General features: G+C 39.9%; 1 protein-coding gene across 5 annotated transcripts in view; it reads left to right on the forward strand.

The window, feature by feature from the left end:
- Window positions 1-22,440, forward strand: part of dip2a (disco-interacting protein 2 homolog A) — a 275,105-nt gene that overhangs the window by 78,624 nt on the left and 174,041 nt on the right. For 4 of the 5 annotated variants that reach the window (XM_071341941.1, XM_071341938.1, XM_071341937.1 and 1 more), the window contains one exon: window positions 2,833-3,060. The exons of the other annotated variant lie outside the window; for it this stretch is intronic. In XM_071341941.1, coding sequence (XP_071198042.1) covers window positions 2,833-3,060 — 228 coding nt within the window. The remainder of the gene's footprint in view (window positions 1-2,832; window positions 3,061-22,440) is intronic. 5 annotated transcript variants of the gene reach the window in all.

A 22,440-nucleotide genomic window follows, 5' to 3' on the forward strand; every position in this document is an offset into this window, starting at 1 on the left:
TATGTATTACCAGTACCAGTCAAGAATTTGGACACACCTACTCATTCCAAGGTTTTTCTTTATTTTTTACTATTTTCTACATTGTAGAATAATGGTGAAGACATCAAAACTATGAAATAACACATTCCACAAATTTACTTTTTAACAAGGCACAACTGTTAATTGAAATTCATTCCAGGTGACTACCTCATGAAGCTGGTGTGAACCTTGAGCAAAGCTGTCATCATGGAAAACAGTGGCTACTTTGAAGAATCTTAAATATAAAATATATTTTGATTTGTTTAACACTTTTTTTGGTTACTACATGTGTTATTTCATAGTTTTGATGTTTCCACTATTATTCTACAACATAGAAAATAGTAACAATAAAGAAAAACCCTTGAATGAGTAGGTGTGTCCACACTTTTGACTGGTACTGTATTTATCTGTATATGTACACTATCGTTCAAAAGTTTGGGGTCACTTAGAAATGTCCTTGTTTTTGAAAGAAAAGCTAATTTTTGGTCCATTTAAAATAACATCAAATTGATCAGAATTAGTGTAGACATTGTTAATTTTGTAAATGACTATTGTAGCAGGAAATTGCAGATTTTTTTTAATGGAATATCTACAGGCGTACAGAGGCCTATTATCAGCAACCATCACTCCTGTGTTCCAATGGCACATTGTATTAGCTAACCCACGTTTATAATTTTAAAAGGCTAATTGATCATTCGAAAACCCTTTTGCAGTTATGTTAGCACAGCTGAAAACTGTTGTTCTGAATTAAAGAAGCAATACAACTGGCCTTCAGACTAGTTGAGTATCTGGAGCATCAGCATTTGTGGGTTCGATTACAGGCTCAAAATGGCCAGAAACAAAGAACTTTATTCTGAAACCCATCAGTCTATTCTTGTTCTGAGAAATGAAGACTATTCCATGCGAGAAATTGCCAAGAAATTGAAGATCTCGTACAATGCTGTTTCCTACTCCCTTTCACAGAACAGCGCAAACTGTCTCTAACCAGAATAGAAAGAGGAGTTGGAGGCCCCGGTGCACAACTGAGCAAGAGGACAAATACATTAGAGTGTCTAGTTTGAGAAACAGACGCCTCAAGTCATCAACTGACAGCTTCATTAAATAGTACACGCAAAACACCAGTCTCATTGTCAACAGTGAAGAGGCGACTCCGGGACGCTGGCCTTCTAGGCAGAGTTCCTCTGTCCAGTGTCTGTGTTCTTTTGCTCATCTTAATCTTTTATTTTTATTGGCCATTCTGAGATATGGCTTTTTCTTTGCAACTCTGCCTAGAAGGCCAGCATCCCGGGGTCGCCTCATCACTGTTGAAATATATGGGGGATTGGAAATGATGCAGACAATTACATTGATGAAAGCTACAATCAATCTGCAATATTAAAGCTGATCTACCCCCCCAAAAAATTATAAAAAGACCAGGGAGGTTTTCCATTGCCTCACAAAGAAGGGCACCTATTGGTAGATGGGTAGAAATGATCAACAATCAACTTGACAGTGCTTAATGGATTATAGAAGTAACAATGGGAAAATGATTGTACAGTCCAGGTGTGCAAAGCTCTTAGACTTACTCAGAAAGACTCACAGCTGTCATCAACGCCAAAGGTGGTGTTTTAAGGTATTGACTCAGGGGTGTGAATACTTATCAAAATGAGATTCATTCATTTTCAATAAAAACATGTTTTCACTTTTGCCATTAAAGGGTATTGTGTGTTGATACATTTAAATAAATTAAATATATTTTGAATTCAGGCTGTAACAACAAAATGTGGAATTAGTCGAGGGGTGTGAATACCTTTGGAAGCCACTGTTTCATCTGTAGCCTAATAAACTGCATGCTTTCCTGAGTCGTAGTGGGAGGACCACACACCATATCACGTGACTTCAAGTTTACTTCCATATGGTGGTTATTAAATACATTATTGCACATTAAGGTGTTTCCACCGCCATTTCTCGTGTAATTAATTGTACAAAAAGATCCCACCATGCCGAATGAACAAATGATCTGTCGGCATTTATAAAATGATTCCGAAACGTTTTGTTTCCATCACAGCTGTCGTGATGCGCTTTTATACGGTATGGCCCCTATAGATTTATTTACGTTTTTTATTGTTGGACATAAGACTAAAAACACTAGGAAATCAGCTCCCAAGTGATTTTCATTTGAGAAATCTCTTCCAAATTATTCCCACGCATAAAATATTGATAGATATATGTGATCCTCTGTTTCTTCTTCCCCCTCATAGCCTGGTTCCTCTCTAGGTTTCTTCCAAGGTCCAGCCTTTCTAGGGAGTTTTTCCTAGCCACCGTGCTTCTACACCTGCATTGCTTGCTGTTTGGGGTTTTAGGCTGGGTTTCTGTACAGCACTTTGAGATATCAGCTGATGTAAAAAGGGCTTTATTAAATACATTTGATTGATATACAAATGTAAGAAAAGTTTGAAATTATGTTTTGGTCAAATATTATATCCGTTTAGGCTTCTTGCGGTCAATTTGCAGTCTACAAATGATTTGTAAGCATGTATGGGCCCCCGACCATCCGCTCAAGAAAACATCGACCCGTGGCTGGATTTAGTTGATGATCCCTGGTCTAATCTAGTTGATGATCCCTGGTAAGGGTTTCAGCCTTGAGGCTGTCTCGGCCCCTAGTTTCCATTCTCCACTCTTCCAAGGCATGAGTTGGTTGCATAATATTAAAATAACTCAGTTCACAAGTAGTGCACTGCATAGGGAACAGGGTGCCATTTGGGACGCACCGTGGTACTTCCTGTCTCTGCTGTGACCCTGCCTCCCTACCTGTTTTGACCTCTGACCTCACAGACACGTCCTCGGCATCAGAAGACGAGGGTTCACTGCGTCGTGTGGGCCGGATGGTGTCCTCCACGCCGTACCAGAACCACCCGGCGCCGAACGTAGAACACTGGTTTAACAGAGTCATCCAGGGCTCCTCCACCTCCTCCTCTGCATCCTCCACCTCATCCCATCCTGGAGGGAGGGTCCACGCTACCACCGCCGTGCTGGCTGACCTCATGGCATACACCCAGATAGGTAAAACATCTTTACCTAACCACACCTAACTACACCCAGATAGGTAAAACATCTTTACCTAACCACACCTAACTACACCCAGATAGGTAAAACGTCTTTACCTAACCACACCCAGATAGGTAAAACATCTTTACCTAACTACACCTAACTACACCCAGATAGGTAAAACATCTTCACCTAACTACACCCAGATAGGTAAAACATCTTTACCTAACCACACCTAACTACACCCAGATAGGTAAAACATCTTTACCTAACCACACCTAACTACACCCAGATAGGTAAAACGTCTTTACCTAACCACACCCAGATAGGTAAAACATCTTTACCTAACTACACCTAACTACACCCAGATAGGTAAAACATCTTTACCTAACTACACCCAGATAGGTAAAACATCTTCACCTAACTACACCCAGATAGGTAAAACATCTTTACCTAACCACACCTAACTACACCCAGATAGGTAAAACATCTTTACCTAACTACACCCAGATAGGTAAAACATCTTTACCTAACTACACCCAGATAGGTAAAACATCTTTACCTAACCACACCTAACTACACCCAGATAGGTAAAACATCTTTACCTAACCACACCTAACTACACCCAGATAGGTAAAACATCTTTACCTAACCACACCTAACTACACCCAGATAGGTAAAACATCTTTACCTAACTACACCCAGATAGGTAAAACATCTTTACCTAACTACACCCAGATAGGTAAAACATCTTTACCTAACCACACCTAACTACACCCAGATAGGTAAAACATCTTTACCTAACCACACCTAACTACACCCAGATAGGTAAAACATCTTTACCTAACCACACCTAACTACACCCAGATAGGTAAAACATCTTTACCTAACTACACCCAGATAGGTAAAACATCTTTACCTAACTACACCCAGATAGGTAAAACATCTTTACCTAACCACACCTAACTACACCCAGATAGGTAAAACATCTTTACCTAACCACACCTAACTACACCCAGATAGGTAAAACATCTTTACCTAACTACACCCAGATAGGTAAAACATCTTTACCTAACCACACCTAACTACACCCAGATAGGTAAAACATCTTTACCTAACCACACCTAACTACACCCAGATAGGTAAAACGTCTTTACCTAACTACACCCAGATAGGTAAAACGTCTTTACCTAACCACACCTAACTACACCCAGATAGGTAAAACGTCTTTACCTAACCACACCTAACTACACCCAGATAGGTAAAACATCTTTACCTAACCACACCTAACTACACCCAGATAGGTAAAACATCTTTACCTAACCACACCTAACTACACCCAGATAGGTAAAACGTCTTTACCTAACTACACCCAGATAGGTAAAACATCTTTACCTAACCACACCTAACTACACCCAGATAGGTAAAACATCTTTACCTAACCACACCTAACTACACCCAGATAGGTAAAACATCTTTACCTAACCACACCTAACTACACCCAGATAGGTAAAACATCTTTACCTAACCACACCTAACTACACCCAGATAGGTAAAACATCTTTACCTAACTACACCTAACTACACCCAGATAGGTAAAACATCTTTACCTAACCACACCTAACTACACCCAGATAGGTAAAACATCTTTACCTAACCACACCTAACTACACCCAGATAGGTAAAACGTCTTTACCTAACCACACCTAACTACACCCAGATAGGTAAAACATCTTTACCTAACCACACCTAACTACACCCAGATAGGTAAAACGTCTTTACCTAACCACACCTAACTACACCCAGATAGGTAAAACATCTTTACCTAACTACACCCAGATAGGTAAAACATCTTTACCTAACCACACCTAACTACACCCAGATAGGTAAAACATCTTTACCTAACCACACCTAACTACACCCAGATAGGTAAAACATCTTTACCTAACTACACCCAGATAGGTAAAACATCTTTACCTAACCACACCTAACTACACCCAGATAGGTAAAACATCTTTACCTAACCACACCTAACTACACCCAGATAGGTAAAACGTCTTTACCTAACTACACCCAGATAGGTAAAACGTCTTTACCTAACCACACCTAACTACACCCAGATAGGTAAAACGTCTTTACCTAACCACACCTAACTACACCCAGATAGGTAAAACATCTTTACCTAACCACACCTAACTACACCCAGATAGGTAAAACATCTTTACCTAACCACACCTAACTACACCCAGATAGGTAAAACGTCTTTACCTAACTACACCCAGATAGGTAAAACATCTTTACCTAACCACACCTAACTACACCCAGATAGGTAAAACATCTTTACCTAACCACACCTAACTACACCCAGATAGGTAAAACATCTTTACCTAACCACACCTAACTACACCCAGATAGGTAAAACATCTTTACCTAACCACACCTAACTACACCCAGATAGGTAAAACATCTTTACCTAACTACACCTAACTACACCCAGATAGGTAAAACATCTTTACCTAACCACACCTAACTACACCCAGATAGGTAAAACATCTTTACCTAACCACACCTAACTACACCCAGATAGGTAAAACGTCTTTACCTAACCACACCTAACTACACCCAGATAGGTAAAACATCTTTACCTAACCACACCTAACTACACCCAGATAGGTAAAACGTCTTTACCTAACCACACCTAACTACACCCAGATAGGTAAAACATCTTCACCTAACTACACCCAGATAGGTAAAACATCTTTACCTAACCACACCTAACTACACCCAGATAGGTAAAACATCTTTACCTAACCACACCTAACTACACCCAGATAGGTAAAACATCTTTACCTAACCACACCTAACTACACCCAGATAGGTAAAACATCTTTACCTAACTACACCCAGATAGGTAAAACATCTTTACCTAACTACACCCAGATAGGTAAAACATCTTTACCTAACCACACCTAACTACACCCAGATAGGTAAAACATCTTTACCTAACCACACCTAACTACACCCAGATAGGTAAAACATCTTTACCTAACCACACCTAACTACACCCAGATAGGTAAAACATCTTTACCTAACTACACCCAGATAGGTAAAACATCTTTACCTAACTACACCCAGATAGGTAAAACATCTTTACCTAACCACACCTAACTACACCCAGATAGGTAAAACATCTTTACCTAACCACACCTAACTACACCCAGATAGGTAAAACATCTTTACCTAACTACACCCAGATAGGTAAAACATCTTTACCTAACCACACCTAACTACACCCAGATAGGTAAAACATCTTTACCTAACCACACCTAACTACACCCAGATAGGTAAAACGTCTTTACCTAACTACACCCAGATAGGTAAAACGTCTTTACCTAACCACACCTAACTACACCCAGATAGGTAAAACGTCTTTACCTAACCACACCTAACTACACCCAGATAGGTAAAACATCTTTACCTAACCACACCTAACTACACCCAGATAGGTAAAACATCTTTACCTAACCACACCTAACTACACCCAGATAGGTAAAACGTCTTTACCTAACTACACCCAGATAGGTAAAACATCTTTACCTAACCACACCTAACTACACCCAGATAGGTAAAACATCTTTACCTAACCACACCTAACTACACCCAGATAGGTAAAACATCTTTACCTAACCACACCTAACTACACCCAGATAGGTAAAACATCTTTACCTAACCACACCTAACTACACCCAGATAGGTAAAACATCTTTACCTAACTACACCTAACTACACCCAGATAGGTAAAACATCTTTACCTAACCACACCTAACTACACCCAGATAGGTAAAACATCTTTACCTAACTACACCCAGATAGGTAAAACATCTTTACCTAACCACACCTAACTACACCCAGATAGGTAAAACATCTTTACCTAACCACACCTAACTACACCCAGATAGGTAAAACGTCTTTACCTAACTACACCCAGATAGGTAAAACGTCTTTACCTAACCACACCTAACTACACCCAGATAGGTAAAACGTCTTTACCTAACCACACCTAACTACACCCAGATAGGTAAAACATCTTTACCTAACCACACCTAACTACACCCAGATAGGTAAAACATCTTTACCTAACCACACCTAACTACACCCAGATAGGTAAAACGTCTTTACCTAACTACACCCAGATAGGTAAAACATCTTTACCTAACCACACCTAACTACACCCAGATAGGTAAAACATCTTTACCTAACCACACCTAACTACACCCAGATAGGTAAAACATCTTTACCTAACCACACCTAACTACACCCAGATAGGTAAAACATCTTTACCTAACCACACCTAACTACACCCAGATAGGTAAAACATCTTTACCTAACTACACCTAACTACACCCAGATAGGTAAAACATCTTTACCTAACCACACCTAACTACACCCAGATAGGTAAAACATCTTTACCTAACCACACCTAACTACACCCAGATAGGTAAAACATCTTTACCTAACTACACCCAGATAGGTAAAACATCTTTACCTAACCACACCTAACTACACCCAGATAGGTAAAACATCTTCACCTAACTACACCCAGATAGGTAAAACATCTTTACCTAACCACACCTAACTACACCCAGATAGGTAAAACATCTTTACCTAACCACACCTAACTACACCCAGATAGGTAAAACGTCTTTACCTAACCACACCTAACTACACCCAGATAGGTAAAACATCTTCACCTAACTACACCCAGATAGGTAAAACATCTTTACCTAACCACACCTAACTACACCCAGATAGGTAAAACATCTTTACCTAACCACACCTAACTACACCCAGATAGGTAAAACATCTTTACCTAACCACACCTAACTACACCCAGATAGGTAAAACGTCTTTACCTAACCACACCTAACTACACCCAGATAGGTAAAACATCTTCACCTAACTACACCCAGATAGGTAAAACATCTTTACCTAACCACACCTAACTACACCCAGATAGGTAAAACATCTTTACCTAACCACACCTAACTACACCCAGATAGGTAAAACGTCTTTACCTAACCACACCTAACTACACCCAGATAGGTAAAACATCTTTACCTAACCACACCTAACTACACCCAGATAGGTAAAACGTCTTTACCTAACCACACCTAACTACACCCAGATAGGTAAAACATCTTCACCTAACTACACCCAGATAGGTAAAACATCTTTACCTAACCACACCTAACTACACCCAGATAGGTAAAACATCTTTACCTAACCACACCTAACTACACCCAGATAGGTAAAACATCTTTACCTAACCACACCTAACTACACCCAGATAGGTAAAACATCTTTACCTAACCACACCTAACTACACCCAGATAGGTAAAACATCTTTACCTAACCACACCTAACTACACCCAGATAGGTAAAACATCTTTACCTAACCACACCTAACTACACCCAGATAGGTAAAACGTCTTTACCTAACCACACCTAACTACACCCAGATAGGTAAAACATCTTCACCTAACTACACCCAGATAGGTAAAACATCTTTACCTAACCACACCTAACTACACCCAGATAGGTAAAACATCTTTACCTAACCACACCTAACTACACCCAGATAGGTAAAACGTCTTTACCTAACCACACCTAACTACACCCAGATAGGTAAAACATCTTTACCTAACCACACCTAACTACACCCAGATAGGTAAAACGTCTTTACCTAACCACACCTAACTACACCCAGATAGGTAAAACATCTTCACCTAACTACACCCAGATAGGTAAAACATCTTTACCTAACCACACCTAACTACACCCAGATAGGTAAAACATCTTTACCTAACCACACCTAACTACACCCAGATAGGTAAAACATCTTTACCTAACCACACCTAACTACACCCAGATAGGTAAAACATCTTTACCTAACCACACCTAACTACACCCAGATAGGTAAAACGTCTTTACCTAACCACACCTAACTACACCCAGATAGGTAAAACATCTTTACCTAACCACACCTAACTACACCCAGATAGGTAAAACATCTTTACCTAACCACACCTAACTACACCCAGATAGGTAAAACATCTTTACCTAACCACACCTAACTACACCCAGATAGGTAAAACATCTTTACCTAACTACACCCAGATAGGTAAAACATCTTTACCTAACCACACCTAACTACACCCAGATAGGTAAAACATCTTTACCTAACTACACCCAGATAGGTAAAACATCTTTACCTAACCACACCTAACTACACCCAGATAGGTAAAACATCTTTACCTAACCACACCTAACTACACCCAGATAGGTAAAACATCTTTACCTAACCACACCTAACTACACCCAGATAGGTAAAACGTCTTTACCTAACTACACCCAGATAGGTAAAACATCTTTACCTAACTACACCTAACTACACCCAGATAGGTAAAACATCTTTACCTAACCACACCTAACTACACCCAGATAGGTAAAACATCTTTACCTAACCACACCTAACTACACCCAGATAGGTAAAACATCTTTACCTAACCACACCTAACTACACCCAGATAGGTAAAACGTCTTTACCTAACCACACCTAACTACACCCAGATAGGTAAAACATCTTTACCTAACCACACCTAACTACACCCAGATAGGTAAAACATCTTTACCTAACCACACCTAACTACACCCAGATAGGTAAAACATCTTTACCTAACCACACCTAACTACACCCAGATAGGTAAAACATCTTTACCTAACCACACCTAACTACACCCAGATAGGTAAAACGTCTTTACCTAACCACACCTAACTACACCCAGATAGGTAAAACATCTTTACCTAACCACACCTAACTACACCCAGATAGGTAAAACATCTTTACCTAACTACACCCAGATAGGTAAAACATCTTTACCTAACCACACCTAACTACACCCAGATAGGTAAAACATCTTTACCTAACCACACCCAGATAGGTAAAACATCTTTACCTAACCACACCTAACTACACCCAGATAGGTAAAACATCTTTACCTAACCACACCTAACTACACCCAGATAGGTAAAACATCTTTACCTAACCACACCTAACTACACCCAGATAGGTAAAACGTCTTTACCTAACCACACCTAACTACACCCAGATAGGTAAAACATCTTTACCTAACCACACCTAACTACACCCAGATAGGTAAAACATCTTTACCTAACCACACCTAACTACACCCAGATAGGTAAAACATCTTTACCTAACTACACCCAGATAGGTAAAACATCTTTACCTAACCACACCTAACTACACCCAGATAGGTAAAACGTCTTTACCTAACCACACCTAACTACACCCAGATAGGTAAAACATCTTTACCTAACCACACCCAGATAGGTAAAACATCTTTACCTAACTACACCTAACTACACCCAGATAGGTAAAACATCTTTACCTAACCACACCCAGATAGGTAAAACATCTTTACCTAACCACACCTAACTACACCCAGATAGGTAAAACGTCTTTACCTAACCACACCTAACTACACCCAGATAGGTAAAACATCTTTACCTAACCACACCTAACTACACCCAGATAGGTAAAACGTCTTTACCTAACCACACCTAACTACACCCAGATAGGTAAAACATCTTTACCTAACTACACCCAGATAGGTAAAACATCTTTACCTAACCACACCTAACTACACCCAGATAGGTAAAACATCTTTACCTAACCACACCTAACCACACCCAGATAGGTAAAACATCTTTACCTAACCACACCTAACTACACCCAGATAGGTAAAACGTCTTTACCTAACCACACCTAACTACACCCAGATAGGTAAAACGTCTTTACCTAACCACACCTAACTACACCCAGATAGGTAAAACATCTTTACCTAACCACACCTAACTACACCCAGATAGGTAAAACGTCTTTACCTAACCACACCTAACCACACCCAGATAGGTAAAACATCTTTACCTAACCACACCTAACTACACCCAGATAGGTAAAACGTCTTTACCTAACCACACCTAACTACACCCAGATAGGTAAAACGTCTTTACCTAACCACACCTAACTACACCCAGATAGGTAAAACATCTTTACCTAACCACACCTAACTACACCCAGATAGGTAAAACGTCTTTACCTAACCACACCCAGATAGGTAAAACATCTTTACCTAACCACACCTAACTACACCCAGATAGGTAAAACATCTTTACCTAACCACACCTAACTACACCCAGATAGGTAAAACGTCTTTACCTAACCACACCTAACTACACCCAGATAGGTAAAACATCTTTACCTAACTACACCCAGATAGGTAAAACATCTTTACCTAACCACACCTAACTACACCCAGATAGGTAAAACATCTTTACCTAACCACACCTAACTACACCCAGATAGGTAAAACATCTTTACCTAACCACACCCAGATAGGTAAAACATCTTTACCTAACCACACCTAACTACACCCAGATAGGTAAAACATCTTTACCTAACTACACCCAGATAGGTAAAACATCTTTACCTAACTACACCCAGATAGGTAAAACATCTTTACCTAACTACACCCAGATAGGTAAAACATCTTTACCTAACCACACCTAACTACACCCAGATAGGTAAAACATCTTTACCTAACCACACCTAACTACACCCAGATAGGTAAAACATCTTTACCTAACCACACCTAACTACACCCAGATAGGTAAAACATCTTTACCTAACCACACCTAACTACACCCAGATAGGTAAAACGTCTTTACCTAACCACACCTAACTACACCCAGATAGGTAAAACATCTTTACCTAACCACACCTAACTACACCCAGATAGGTAAAACGTCTTTACCTAACCACACCTAACTACACCCAGATAGGTAAAACATCTTTACCTAACTACACCCAGATAGGTAAAACATCTTTACCTAACCACACCTAACTACACCCAGATAGGTAAAACGTCTTTACCTAACCACACCTAACTACACCCAGATAGGTAAAACATCTTTACCTAACCACACCTAACTACACCCAGATAGGTAAAACGTCTTTACCTAACCACACCTAACTACACCCAGATAGGTAAAACATCTTTACCTAACCACACCTAACTACACCCAGATAGGTAAAACATCTTTACCTAACCACACCTAACTACACCCAGATAGGTAAAACGTCTTTACCTAACCACACCTAACTACACCCAGATAGGTAAAACGTCTTTACCTAACTACACCCAGATAGGTAAAACATCTTTACCTAACTACACCCAGATAGGTAAAACATCTTTACCTAACCACACCTAACTACACCCAGATAGGTAAAACGTCTTTACCTAACCACACCTAACTACACCCAGATAGGTAAAACGTCTTTACCTAACCACACCTAACTACACCCAGATAGGTAAAACATCTTTACCTAACCACACCTAACTACACCCAGATAGGTAAAACGTCTTTACCTAACCACACCTAACTACACCCAGATAGGTAAAACATCTTTACCTAACCACACCTAACTACACCCAGATAGGTAAAACATCTTTACCTAACCACACCTAACTACACCCAGATAGGTAAAACATCTTTACCTAACCACACCTAACTACACCCAGATAGGTAAAACGTCTTTACCTAACCACACCTAACTACACCCAGATAGGTAAAACGTCTTTACCTAACCACACCTAACTACACCCAGATAGGTAAAACGTCTTTACCTAACCACACCTAACTACACCCAGATAGGTAAAACGTCTTTACCTAACCACACCTAACTACACCCAGATAGGTAAAACGTCTTTACCTAACCACACCTAACTACACCCAGATAGGTAAAACATCTTTACCTAACCACACCTAACTACACCCAGATAGGTAAAACATCTTTACCTAACCACACCTAACTACACCCAGATAGGTAAAACGTCTTTACCTAACTACACCCAGATAGGTAAAACATCTTTACCTAACTACACCTAACTACACCCAGATAGGTAAAACATCTTTACCTAACCACACCTAACTACACCCAGATAGGTAAAACATCTTTACCTAACCACACCTAACTACACCCAGATAGGTAAAACGTCTTTACCTAACCACACCTAACTACACCCAGATAGGTAAAACATCTTTACCTAACTACACCCAGATAGGTAAAACATCTTTACCTAACCACACCTAACTACACCCAGATAGGTAAAACATCTTTACCTAACCACACCTAACTACACCCAGATAGGTAAAACATCTTTACCTAACCACACCTAACTACACCCAGATAGGTAAAACATCTTTACCTAACCACACCCAGATAGGTAAAACATCTTTACCTAACCACACCTAACTACACCCAGATAGGTAAAACGTCTTTACCTAACCACACCTAACTACACCCAGATAGGTAAAACATCTTTACCTAACCACACCTAACTACACCCAGATAGGTAAAACGTCTTTACCTAACCACACCTAACTACACCCAGATAGGTAAAACATCTTTACCTAACCACACCTAACTACACCCAGATAGGTAAAACGTCTTTACCTAACCACACCTAACTACACCCAGATAGGTAAAACATCTTTACCTAACCACACCTAACTACACCCAGATAGGTAAAACATCTTTACCTAACCACACCTAACTACACCCAGATAGGTAAAACATCTTTACCTAACCACACCTAACTACACCCAGATAGGTAAAACGTCTTTACCTAACCACACCTAACTACACCCAGATAGGTAAAACATCTTTACCTAACCACACCTAACTACACCCAGATAGGTAAAACGTCTTTACCTAACCACACCTAACTACACCCAGATAGGTAAAACATCTTTACCTAACTACACCCAGATAGGTAAAACATCTTTACCTAACCACACCTAACTACACCCAGATAGGTAAAACGTCTTTACCTAACCACACCTAACTACACCCAGATAGGTAAAACATCTTTACCTAACCACACCTAACTACACCCAGATAGGTAAAACGTCTTTACCTAACCACACCTAACTACACCCAGATAGGTAAAACGTCTTTACCTAACCACACCTAACTACACCCAGATAGGTAAAACGTCTTTACCTAACCACACCTAACTACACCCAGATAGGTAAAACGTCTTTACCTAACTACACCCAGATAGGTAAAACATCTTTACCTAACCACACCTAACTACACCCAGATAGGTAAAACATCTTTACCTAACCACACCTAACTACACCCAGATAGGTAAAACATCTTTACCTAACCACACCTAACTACACCCAGATAGGTAAAACATCTTTACCTAACTACACCCAGATAGGTAAAACATCTTTACCTAACTACACCCAGATAGGTAAAACATCTTTACCTAACTACACCCAGATAGGTAAAACATCTTTACCTAACTACACCCAGATAGGTAAAACGTCTTTACCTAACTACACCCAGATAGGTAAAACATCTTTACCTAACCACACCTAACTACACCCAGATAGGTAAAACATCTTTACCTAACCACACCTAACTACACCCAGATAGGTAAAACATCTTTACCTAACTACACCCAGATAGGTAAAACATCTTTACCTAACTACACCCAGATAGGTAAAACATCTTTACCTAACTACACCCAGATAGGTAAAACATCTTTACCTAACCACACCTAACTACACCCAGATAGGTAAAACGTCTTTACCTAACCACACCTAACTACACCCAGATAGGTAAAACGTCTTTACCTAACCACACCTAACTACACCCAGATAGGTAAAACATCTTTACCTAACCACACCTAACTACACCCAGATAGGTAAAACGTCTTTACCTAACCACACCTAACTACACCCAGATAGGTAAAACATCTTTACCTAACTACACCCAGATAGGTAAAACATCTTTACCTAACCACACCTAACTACACCCAGATAGGTAAAACGTCTTTACCTAACCACACCTAACTACACCCAGATAGGTAAAACATCTTTACCTAACCACACCTAACTACACCCAGATAGGTAAAACATCTTTACCTAACTACACCCAGATAGGTAAAACATCTTTACCTAACCACACCTAACTACACCCAGATAGGTAAAACGTCTTTACCTAACCACACCTAACTACACCCAGATAGGTAAAACGTCTTTACCTAACCACACCTAACTACACCCAGATAGGTAAAACGTCTTTACCTAACCACACCTAACTACACCCAGATAGGTAAAACGTCTTTACCTAACCACACCTAACTACACCCAGATAGGTAAAACGTCTTTACCTAACCACACCTAACTACACCCAGATAGGTAAAACATCTTTACCTAACCACACCTAACTACACCCAGATAGGTAAAACATCTTTACCTAACCACACCTAACTACACCCAGATAGGTAAAACATCTTTACCTAACCACACCTAACTACACCCAGATAGGTAAAACATCTTTACCTAACTACACCCAGATAGGTAAAACGTCTTTACCTAACCACACCTAACTACACCCAGATAGGTAAAACGTCTTTACCTAACCACACCTAACTACACCCAGATAGGTAAAACATCTTTACCTAACTACACCCAGATAGGTAAAACATCTTTACCTAACCACACCTAACTACACCCAGATAGGTAAAACGTCTTTACCTAACCACACCTAACTACACCCAGATAGGTAAAACGTCTTTACCTAACCACACCTAACTACACCCAGATAGGTAAAACGTCTTTACCTAACCACACCTAACTACACCCAGATAGGTAAAACGTCTTTACCTAACCACACCTAACTACACCCAGATAGGTAAAACGTCTTTACCTAACTACACCCAGATAGGTAAAACATCTTTACCTAACCACACCTAACTACACCCAGATAGGTAAAACATCTTTACCTAACCACACCTAACTACACCCAGATAGGTAAAACATCTTTACCTAACCACACCTAACTACACCCAGATAGGTAAAACGTCTTTACCTAACCACACCTAACTACACCCAGATAGGTAAAACGTCTTTACCTAACCACACCTAACTACACCCAGATAGGTAAAACGTCTTTACCTAACCACACCTAACTACACCCAGATAGGTAAAACGTCTTTACCTAACCACACCTAACTACACCCAGATAGGTAAAACGTCTTTACCTAACCACACCTAACTACACCCAGATAGGTAAAACATCTTTACCTAACCACACCTAACTACACCCAGATAGGTAAAACATCTTTACCTAACCACACCTAACTACACCCAGATAGGTAAAACGTCTTTACCTAACTACACCCAGATAGGTAAAACATCTTTACCTAACTACACCTAACTACACCCAGATAGGTAAAACATCTTTACCTAACCACACCTAACTACACCCAGATAGGTAAAACATCTTTACCTAACTACACCCAGATAGGTAAAACATCTTTACCTAACCACACCTAACTACACCCAGATAGGTAAAACATCTTTACCTAACTACACCTAACTACACCCAGATAGGTAAAACATCTTTACCTAACCACACCTAACTACACCCAGATAGGTAAAACATCTTTACCTAACCACACCTAACTACACCCAGATAGGTAAAACATCTTTACCTAACCACACCTAACTACACCCAGATAGGTAAAACGTCTTTACCTAACTACACCCAGATAGGTAAAACATCTTTACCTAACTACACCTAACTACACCCAGATAGGTAAAACATCTTTACCTAACCACACCTAACTACACCCAGATAGGTAAAACATCTTTACCTAACCACACCTAACTACACCCAGATAGGTAAAACATCTTTACCTAACTACACCCAGATAGGTAAAACATCTTTACCTAACCACACCTAACTACACCCAGATAGGTAAAACATCTTTACCTAACTACACCCAGATAGGTAAAACATCTTTACCTAACTACACCCAGATAGGTAAAACATCTTTACCTAACCACACCTAACTACACCCAGATAGGTAAAACATCTTTACCTAACTACACCTAACTACACCCAGATAGGTAAAACATCTTTACCTAACTACACCCAGATAGGTAAAACATCTTTACCTAACTACACCCAGATAGGTAAAACATCTTTACCTAACCACACCTAACTACACCCAGATAGGTAAAACATCTTTACCTAACCACACCTAACTACACCCAGATAGGTAAAACGTCTTTACCTAACTACACCCAGATAGGTAAAACATCTTTACCTAACCACACCTAACTACACCCAGATAGGTAAAACGTCTTTACCTAACCACACCTAACTACACCCAGATAGGTAAAACATCTTTACCTAACCACACCTAACTACACCCAGATAGGTAAAACATCTTTACCTAACCACACCTAACTACACCCAGATAGGTAAAACATCTTTACCTAACTACACCCAGATAGGTAAAACATCTTTACCTAACCACACCTAACTACACCCAGATAGGTAAAACATCTTTACCTAACTACACCCAGATAGGTAAAACATCTTTACCTAACCACACCTAACTACACCCAGATAGGTAAAACATCTTTACCTAACTACACCCAGATAGGTAAAACATCTTTACCTAACCACACCTAACTACACCCAGATAGGTAAAACGTCTTTACCTAACCACACCTAACTACACCCAGATAGGTAAAACATCTTTACCTAACTACACCCAGATAGGTAAAACATCTTTACCTAACCACACCTAACTACACCCAGATAGGTAAAACGTCTTTACCTAACCACACCTAACTACACCCAGATAGGTAAAACATCTTTACCTAACCACACCTAACTACACCCAGATAGGTAAAACATCTTTACCTAACCACACCTAACTACACCCAGATAGGTAAAACATCTTTACCTAACTACACCCAGATAGGTAAAACATCTTTACCTAACTACACCCAGATAGGTAAAACATCTTTACCTAACTACACCCAGATAGGTAAAACATCTTTACCTAACTACACCTAACTACACCCAGATAGGTAAAACATCTTTACCTAACCACACCTAACTACACCCAGATAGGTAAAACATCTTTACCTAACCACACCTAACTACACCCAGATAGGTAAAACATCTTTACCTAACTACACCCAGATAGGTAAAACATCTTTACCTAACTACACCCAGATAGGTAAAACATCTTCACCTAACTACACCCAGATAGGTAAAACATCTTTACCTAACTACACCCAGATAGGTAAAACATCTTTACCTAACTACACCTAACTACACCCAGATAGGTAAAACATCTTTACCTAACCACACCTAACTACACCCAGATAGGTAAAACATCTTTACCTAACCACACCTAACTACACCCAGATAGGTAAAACATCTTTACCTAACTACACCCAGATAGGTAAAACATCTTTACCTAACCACACCTAACTACACCCAGATAGGTAAAACATCTTTACCTAACCACACCTAACTACACCCAGATAGGTAAAACATCTTTACCTAACCACACCTAACTACACCCAGATAGGTAAAACATCTTTACCTAACCACACCTAACTACACCCAGATAGGTAAAACATCTTTACCTAACCACACCTAACTACACCCAGATAGGTAAAACATCTTTACCTAACCACACCTAACTACACCCAGATAGGTAAAACATCTTTACCTAACCACACCTAACTACACCCAGATAGGTAAAACGTCTTTACCTAACCACACCTAACTACACCCAGATAGGTAAAACATCTTTACCTAACCACACCTAACTACACCCAGATAGGTAAAACATCTTTACCTAACCACACCCAGATAGGTAAAACATCTTTACCTAACCACACCTAACTACACCCAGATAGGTAAAACGTCTTTACCTAACCACACCTAACTACACCCAGATAGGTAAAACATCTTCACCTAACTACACCCAGATAGGTAAAACATCTTTACCTAACCACACCTAACTACACCCAGATAGGTAAAACATCTTTACCTAACCACACCTAACTACACCCAGATAGGTAAAACATCTTTACCTAACCACACCTAACTACACCCAGATAGGTAAAACATCTTTACCTAACCACACCTAACTACACCCAGATAGGTAAAACATCTTTACCTAACCACACCTAACTACACCCAGATAGGTAAAACATCTTTACCTAACCACACCTAACTACACCCAGATAGGTAAAACGTCTTTACCTAACCACACCTAACTACACCCAGATAGGTAAAACATCTTTACCTAACCACACCTAACTACACCCAGATAGGTAAAACATCTTTACCTAACCACACCTAACTACACCCAGATAGGTAAAACATCTTTACCTAACCACACCTAACTACACCCAGATAGGTAAAACATCTTTACCTAACCACACCTAACTACACCCAGATAGGTAAAACATCTTTACCTAACCACACCTAACTACACCCAGATAGGTAAAACGTCTTTACCTAACCACACCTAACTACACCCAGATAGGTAAAACATCTTTACCTAACCACACCTAACTACACCCAGATAGGTAAAACATCTTTACCTAACCACACCCAGATAGGTAAAACATCTTTACCTAACCACACCTAACTACACCCAGATAGGTAAAACGTCTTTACCTAACCACACCTAACTACACCCAGATAGGTAAAACATCTTCACCTAACTACACCCAGATAGGTAAAACATCTTTACCTAACTACACCCAGATAGGTAAAACATCTTTACCTAACCACACCTAACTACACCCAGATAGGTAAAACATCTTTACCTAACCACACCTAACTACACCCAGATAGGTAAAACATCTTCACCTAACTACACCCAGATAGGTAAAACATCTTTACCTAACCACACCTAACTACACCCAGATAGGTAAAACATCTTCACCTAACTACACCCAGATAGGTAAAACATCTTTACCTAACTACACCCAGATAGGTAAAACATCTTTACCTAACCACACCTAACTACACCCAGATAGGTAAAACATCTTTACCTAACTACACCCAGATAGGTAAAACATCTTTACCTAACCACACCTAACTACACCCAGATAGGTAAAACATCTTTACCTAACCACACCTAACTACACCCAGATAGGTAAAACATCTTTACCTAACCACACCTAACTACACCCAGATAGGTAAAACATCTTTACCTAACCACACCCAGATAGGTAAAACATCTTTACCTAACCACACCTAACTACACCCAGATAGGTAAAACGTCTTTACCTAACCACACCTAACTACACCCAGATAGGTAAAACGTCTTTACCTAACCACACCTAACTACACCCAGATAGGTAAAACATCTTTACCTAACCACACCCAGATAGGTAAAACATCTTTACCTAACCACACCTAACTACACCCAGATAGGTAAAACGTCTTTACCTAACCACACCTAACTACACCCAGATAGGTAAAACATCTTCACCTAACTACACCCAGATAGGTAAAACATCTTCACCTAACTACACCTAACTACACCCAGATAGGTAAAACATCTTCACCTAACTACACCCAGATACCCCATTCATTCTGACTCGGTCCTTTTAGGCTTGTTCACCTCACAGCAAGGCCCTAAAACCCTGAGGACATCCAACTACTGTCGACACAGTGCATTCAGAAAGTATTCAGACCCTTTGACTTTTTCCACATTTTGTTACGTTACAGCCTTATTCTAAAATCGATTAAATAGTTATCTCCCTCATTAATCTACACACAATATCCCTCATCAATCTACACAATATCCCATAATAACAAAGCGAAAACTGGTTTTTAGAACACAAATACCTTATTTGCATAAGTATTTACATCCTTTGCTATGAGACACAAAATTGAGCTCAGGTGCATCCTGTTTCCATTGATCATCCTTGAGATGTTTCTACAACTTGATTGGAGTCCACCTGTGGTAAATTCAATTGATTGGACATGATTTGGAAAGGCACACTCCTGTCTATATAAGGTCCCACAGATGACAGTGTATGTCAGAGCAAAAACCAAGCCATGAGGTCGAAGGAATTGTCCGTAGAGCTCAGAGACAGGATTGTGTCGAGGCACAGATCTGTGGAAGGGTACCAACACCATTTCTGCAGCATGACTTTCCCTCCTTTACCCTGTGGAATGTCCATGGTCCTCTCTTCCTTTAGCCAGATGTCAGAATCACACCCGTCCATCTCCTGTTCTGGGCCTGACCCTGCTCTCTGATCCTAGGACATTTCCTCTTGTCTGATTAGGTCGACCTTTCTAAATTAGGATACACACAGTTTCATGACCTAAAGTCCATTAATAGTCACAGTAATCATTCACTAAACAGGATACACACAAACTACAGTTTTACATGAAACGTGTTACATTTGAAGAGAATCCATCAGTCCCCCCCATTAAACCATAAACACTTCTTATTGTTTAATATCACTAAACAATCATTCAACTGCCGGCTGTAGACTTTCTTCTTCTTTGGTTTTCTCCAGAACTGAGAGTGTGATAAACAGACTTACTAGAGAAAATAGAAAATACTAGAAAACACAAAAAAACAATCCTATTTTCTACTGATTATCATAAGCATCTATGTAGATACATTTATAAACTAAATCTCTGACCACAGCTTGAGGAACCCGACCGACACAATCTCCTGCTACTCCTGAACACTTCGCCCACTGATATGCTTTTCTGCTGAGGTCCACAAAAAGTAGGGCTCTAAATGTCCCCATTATGCTTTTCCTCAGTCTTCCATCAAGGGCTACAGGATCACGAGATGTTTTTCAGCCAAGTCCTCCTCACTGCGTCTACCTCCTAAAGCTACCCTAAAGACGCGAGCCGTAGCCTGAATCAATTTCACCAGCTCTTGTGGAAGATCTGCACTATAGATGCGTTTCAACAAAGCTTTTGCTATGTGGAATCCTCACAATGCCACCAGAACGGCCCCTGTAACTGCCAACACTGCCCACGCTGCATATTCCAGCATCCGCCTGATTTGATCAATAGTCCAATACCATGCTGTTCCTACAGCACCTTCCCGAACCTTAAGAGTCTCTCTTGTGATTACTCCCAAGGTAACGGCAGTACGTTTTGTTACAGCTTTAACTCTGTTAGTGGCTTTCATCACCGGCTTTACCGTTACATCTATGATTGAGTTAGTTCTTTTTCCCAGTCCTCTCCTAATGTTTTCCTGACCAGCTTATCTATTGCCTCCTTATGTTGTGCTACAGTAGGGACTGGTGGGTAATAATTACCATGAACCACGGCATACCCATACCCCCACCCCCCTGTGAAAACCCTGTGTGTGACATAGGTGTTAGGGCCTAAAGGTTGTTTTTCCACAATCCCTCTACAAATCCCTGTTAACC

The sequence above is a fragment of the Salvelinus alpinus genome, chromosome 14 (genome assembly GCF_045679555.1).
Source record: "Salvelinus alpinus chromosome 14, SLU_Salpinus.1, whole genome shotgun sequence".
Classification (NCBI taxonomy): Eukaryota; Metazoa; Chordata; class Actinopteri; order Salmoniformes; family Salmonidae; genus Salvelinus; species Salvelinus alpinus.